Raw genomic sequence first — 6,200 nt, 5'->3', positions numbered from 1 at the left:
TATGTAAAATAGGATTTACAAAAAAATAAAGACATCCATCCAACAATGTAGTTCACATGGACCAACAAAAACTGAAATAAGGGTGTTGGTAAAAGGAATTACGTAATTATTATAAAAAAAAGCACATGTGAATAAAATCAATTCCCACGTCCTTGCTTTTACTCTTTGTACTTGCCATTTATTTTACATTTCGGTTAAGTGGCAAGTTGTTGATTTCCTAAATAATTCAATGCTGACAAATATTTGCATATTAGGCTATATCAAGATATAAAAAAACGGAGTTACAGAGCGTTTTTTGTTAATGAGTTACAAACTCGACGCAAAATAAACATGCCTAACAATAAAGTTTCAGTCACCGAAACAAACAACCGTACACAAGGTCGCTGATTTGGTTATGAGCGTATACAAGAGCTCTAGTAAACTTTTAAACTGCGTTGCACTTCTGAGAGAAGTAAAAACTTCAGAACTTGAAAAAAGAGCTGGAGAGAAACGCCCATATGAAGCGACGTCTCGTGGCCCCTCCTGCATTTGGGTTAAAAGGAAATGCAGACCGAGTGGGTTTCTTATAGGGCAGCACAAGTTTACACAACCAGAATCTAGCTTGTTACAATTTAAAGTATCCGATTCTTCTCGCTGTTTGATTTAACCTCGATTGGAAGATGACCACAGCCGTGGTGTCGCCTTTCTTCGACTTTAGCGAAGTGATCAACAACAAGGTAGGAAAAAGTTTTAGCGCGATCTGTTTGTGTTGTGGAATGTGGACGATTAGACTTTCTTTCAGGGTTTGAATGGGCAATTTGTAGGCGTTTTGAGTTAAATCAAACAACAACATCTAAATTACAACTGCTTTTATTATTCGAGAGTCATCTTTAAAGTTAAAATGTAGCAATAAAGGAGACTAACCTACGTATTAGACGCTTGCAGCCAGTAAAGTTCTCAGCTTGGCTTGTTCTGGAGAATCCATAGCTGTGATTTTACAACATATGTGGGTAGTTGAAGCATAATGTGTCCCTGGATGTTTTTAATCAAGATTTTAAGTTATATGAATGTTCACGTGAAAGTGTGTGTGTGTGTGTGTGTGTGTGTGTGTGTATATTGGATCATCAGATGGCTTGTAATTAATGTAAACTTAATCAGCATTTGAATCCCTCCAGTAGTTTATTCAGACTATGTAGTTAGTTAAGCTAACTTTATTTTAGTTGACACTACATGCATAATAGATGACAAAATGCTGTTTTAAAATCTTTTGACATGATAACATGACAACTTCCACAAATATTTCACGTCAGTTATGTTTCACATTGCTTCCTTTTGAACTGTGTATGAACTGAAGATTGGAGCAACCGGTTACACCACCTACCAAATGAAAATATACTCAAACCTGACGAAATGTTTTTTGATTGACCTGTTTGGGTGTAAAAGTGAATGGTGTATGAATCTGTGCAAAGTCAGGGCTGTCCCGTGATTTCATTGAATTAAACTTTGACTGAGAGGAGTGACTTAGAAAATCAGCGAGGCAAGCTGGTTCTTGGATATATGAGCTTATTTTAGTGGTTAACCCATAACTGCAGTCGGACATCATTTGTCAGTAGAGTTAATGTGTTTTTCTGTGCTGTGCGGATGTAACATTTAGATCTGAGTGTGTATTTCCACTCAGCTGATTGTTGCGTGAGCCAAACTCTTTTTAAAGAGCATTATTAATAGTTTTTTTAGGATGTAACTAAACATGAAAGATTTGGAGACCAAAAGTTTAAGAATCAATTATGTCTGTGACAGTTATGACCCTGTTTTTATTTACTATTATTATTATTATTCCCTCATGACAAACTTTAAGCAGCATTATCTAGTTTGTAGGGGTTTCACAAATGATTCTGAACTTAACTGATGGGTAATCAATGTCCACAGGTTTGCAGACAGACCTAGTCTCGCGTCTCATACTGTACGAGTTGGGTTATTACTTGTATCAGACACGCACAGCAGTCTTTGCTTTTCCAAAGCAGTCAAGCGTTCCTTACTGGGCATCGAGCCAAGCTAGCAGTTGTTTAGGCCTGTATTTACTCATGGGTTTAACGTGAAGCCAGTGCAAAACAGTTAAGACGTGCTAACCACTCTGTGGCTTTCGAAAACTGAATTCAATATCGTCACTTTTCTTTTTTGTCTTTTCTTTTGTAGAACAAAATGCTGAACTACAATAATAACATCCTCAGTGCTCCGCACCCTGTCTCTGTCCCTTGCACGGGGCCAAGTCTGCCCATCTCCAACCCCACCGGGTGCCTGCTGGACAGGAAGGCTGTGGGGACACCCTCGACCGGTGGGGTTTACCAGCGCCGGCACTCTGTCACTTCGGCTAGCAACAAACTCAACCAAAACCAGTTCTTGAACATTGCCAAGGCAGATCCATCCCTGCTCGGTTCAGGGACGGGAACCACCGGCAGCAGCAACAAAGAGAACCGACTTCGAGACCGCTCTTTCTCGGAGACGGGGGATCGCCTGCTACAGAAATGTTCGGGCCCTGGAGGCCCCAACAGCCAGGTCAACTCAAGCCGCTACAAGACAGAGTTATGCAGGCCGTTCGAGGAGAATGGTGCCTGCAAGTACGGTGACAAGTGCCAGTTTGCTCATGGCATTCATGAGTTGCGCAGCCTAAGTCGCCATCCGAAGTACAAGACAGAGCTCTGCCGCACATTCCACACCATTGGCTTCTGCCCCTACGGCCCACGCTGCCACTTCATCCACAACGCGGAAGAGCGCCGCGGACCTCCGCCAACCCCGTCCCCCCTTTCGGCCTCCAACAAGATGGAGAGGCCGCGGCTGCAACACAGCTACAGCTTTGCGGGGTTCCCCAGCTCTGGAGGCTTGAGGGACAGCCCCACCTCTGTCACCCCGCCACCTATATTTTCCCCAGACGACCTGCCCGAGTGGCCTAGCAGCAACCCCTTTACGTATTCCAGCCAGGAGCTGGCCAACCTCTTCAGCCCCAGCCTGGGCAATGCACCTTTATCCTGCTCCGACCCTTCCACCCAGGCGCCATCTTCCCCGACGACCGCTTACTACTTCAGGGCCATGTCAGAGTCTCCCCAACTCTACGAGTCTCCATCCAGCCAGCCCGACTCGCTTTCCGACCAAGAGGGCTACCAGAGCAGCTCGAGCGGAAGTCTGAGCGGCTCCGAGAGTCCAGTCCTCGACACCACCCGCCGACTGCCCATCTTCAGCAGGCTTTCCATCTCCGATGACTAAAGCACACTGAGCCAGACCCCATCCCCACTTTCCACTGCATGCAGCAGTCTTGGGCAGAGAGGATGAGACGCTAGCACTCCCTCTACCTCTCGCCATTTCTCTGGCGCCCTAGAAGCCGTAGACTTCCCTCCTTGTATCAGCTCCGCTCTGAAACCGATGCAGTGAATTAAGGGATCTTTCTCGTACTCATTTTAACCAGAACAAGCTATAACTCTCCCGGCCTCAAGACTCTTCTGTTTTCCGGGCCTCATCTTGCAGTGCCCCTGCTATGTTCTTGGTGTGACTGTGCCAAACACGCAGAGTAGGAAGTGGATTAGCGCAATGCTAATCGTGAGAGGTATGAGACCGTTGTGCCAGGTGCCACAGCTGCAGTCAAGTGTAGCGGAGCCGGTGGCACAGTTATGGGAGAGATCTGCGCCCTTCCCCCCCTCACAAATTACCACTCTTCTCAAGGACACTCTTTCATAACTAACTAAAGCTCACAAGTGTCATGCTTAGACCTTTCACAACTGTCTTTGTAGACCGGCTTAAAGCAAAAAGAGGAAAAGAATATGGAAAAAAAGACAAGTGCCTGGGGTTAAGTGTTGGGGTGAATGGACCACTGTTTCTTTTATCTTTAGTAACTTTTTTTTTTTTTTTTTTTTTTTTTTTTTTTTCTCCGTTCCTTGTGGCCTGATTATGTAGCTCTTGTTTTGAGTGTGTGAAATTGCAGATTACATCAGTCTGCAGGAAGGACTTCTCTCATAAGGGTTGAATGAGAATGGAGCTCTGGAATATTACGGGCACATTCAAATGTTCAATCAGGTGCTACGTGCTCCATGTCTCACCTACAACCAGCACGAACCCCTGAGATGGGACGTCTCCACTCGAAAATGAACAATTCCTTACAATTTGTTGTTGCTGTTGTCGTTAGTGCCCTTTTTCCCATTAGTTGCTGGTTACTTAAAGTTTGCTGGGAAGGGAATCTTGTTATTAAACCTTAAAGACAAACACTTTTTTTTTTTTTTTTTTTTTTTCTGTCCCACCTCAAAACGCCACCTTCCCTCGGGCCAATCAGCAAACAGAGGGACAATTCCATCATTCCCAAGGTGCAGTTCAACCTCCTGCAGCTTCACTTTAGTTCTTCATGCAAGCACGCTTTTTTCCGTAGATTCTGCTCAGAGGAGCACTTTGTAATTTTGTCATCTTTCCACCTCTTGGTTTTGTTTTTTTGTTTTTTATTATGGTCATTGTTTATTATTATTATTATTATTATTATTATTATTATTATTATTATTATTATTATTATTATGGTTATATTGTTATTGTTTGAAAACCTTTCAGAACTAAAGGTTTTGCTTGTCACTGCTTATTTAACTTATCAAAAACATATTTATTGGTGATCATATGCATTTTTTTGTTAATTTTGTTTGTATTTATCTTGATAATGAAACAATAGAATATATTTTCTTTTATGTTAAATTATGATCTTCTGTATTAATCTTAAGATTGTGAAGACTTGTCAGCTTTCTTTTTTTCACAGTTTAATATATTGTACTACAATGACTTTTGTTGGCAACTACACTTAAATGAAACTTAATTTAAAGCAAAAAAGCAAAAACAAAAAAAATCCTCTGCATTTTGATTTATTTATTGTAGCGTTATTGTCATTCCCTTTTCCCAAATATTGACTGCAAAATCAGTACTACCATACAATCATTCCTAGATAATAAACTCACAGGAGCGTTAGCAGCTATTTTTACAAATGAAAGAGAAAAGATTTCCAACACATGTTTTTTTTTTTTTTTTTTCCTCCCCCTATTGAGGTGAGCTTAGGCCCTACTTCTAGCATTTACATGGCAGTGAAAAATCACCAAACATTGAGTTTTTTTGTGAAAAACATATATGGATTACCAATCCAGTTTACTGAATGCCTGAGCCTCGTGATAGATTTCATATATGGAACAATTTTTTTTTTTTTTTTTTTTTTTTTTTTTTTTTTTTTTTTAATTTCAGATAAATAGTTGATCCAAGATGCAGCAGTTTAGTGGCCTTAAAACACATGCACCACATTTTACAATACCACCATGAAGTGCTTTTTTTGTTTCGAATGTTCGTTACAAAGGTTTAATGATGTTGCAAGTAATAAACCTCCAGTGTTAAAGCAGTTTATTTGGTTATGGTGGTGGACATGATGAAAGTCAGGCAATAATTGTGACCTAATAGGCTGAAGTTCTGTTGTCTTTGGATATTAGGAGCTTTTGGCCTATATGTAAAGTGCCTCTTTTACACATTCCATAAGCAAGCGTTCTTTGCCTTAAATAAAGCTGGGATGCTTTTTTTTATGACTTATTGCTTGTATCCTTAGTGGTTTAAGCAATGATTGTCCAAGTTGGTTAACAGTATAGACACAAAGAAAGTATCTGAAGAGTTGAATGTATTTTTTTTTTTTTTTTTTCATATAAACAGCTATTGTTGTTGTTCACTACAGTAATTTCTATGAGTTTATATAAGATTGATTTCTCTTTTGTAATGACTGATTGCAGTTAAAACCAATAAAACCCATATTTTTGAGAAAATAAATGATCTGGGCTATCCTTTTTATGAAGTATTCATCTTGTGGTGGATGTAAGGAGATGGATGACTTGAAGCAAGGAAAAACATATGCATCCTGCTGTCAAATGTGATTAAAATTGAACGTTCAATAACTGTAATAATGGCATGTATATATTGCACAAAGGCAGAGTGGATGGTTTTGGCTGCACAATATGTCTTTGACTGAATTATACTTGTGACTGACCACTGAAGACGAGAGAACACAAACTTATTATTTGGTTAGGACAGCAATTTTCACAGAACCCCATTTCTGGATCATTATGGTTTTACTAATCTCTGTGGATCTGGCATCTGTGATATAGGAAAACAGATATTCTGCGTATTATCAAACATTTTGACCTGTGGTCGACAGTTATGAGGGAGTTCCT

General features: G+C 40.5%; 1 protein-coding gene across 1 annotated transcript; it reads left to right on the top strand.

Moving 5' to 3' along the window:
* Positions 1–541: 541 nt before the first annotated feature.
* Positions 542–5,674, top strand: zfp36l1a (zinc finger protein 36, C3H type-like 1a). The gene is made up of 2 exons (XM_051134030.1): positions 542–716; positions 2,173–5,674. Exons 1-2 carry the CDS (start codon positions 660–662, stop codon positions 3,235–3,237), a joined length of 1,122 nt encoding a protein of 373 aa, XP_050989987.1. The 5' UTR covers positions 542–659; the 3' UTR covers positions 3,238–5,674.
* The last annotated feature ends 526 nt before the right edge of the window (positions 5,675–6,200 follow it).

The sequence above is a fragment of the Labeo rohita genome, chromosome 17 (assembly GCF_022985175.1).
Source record: "Labeo rohita strain BAU-BD-2019 chromosome 17, IGBB_LRoh.1.0, whole genome shotgun sequence".
Classification (NCBI taxonomy): Eukaryota; Metazoa; Chordata; class Actinopteri; order Cypriniformes; family Cyprinidae; genus Labeo; species Labeo rohita.
The sequence above is the reverse complement of the archived record's forward strand: the minus strand, read 5'-3'. Positions and strand labels throughout refer to the sequence as shown.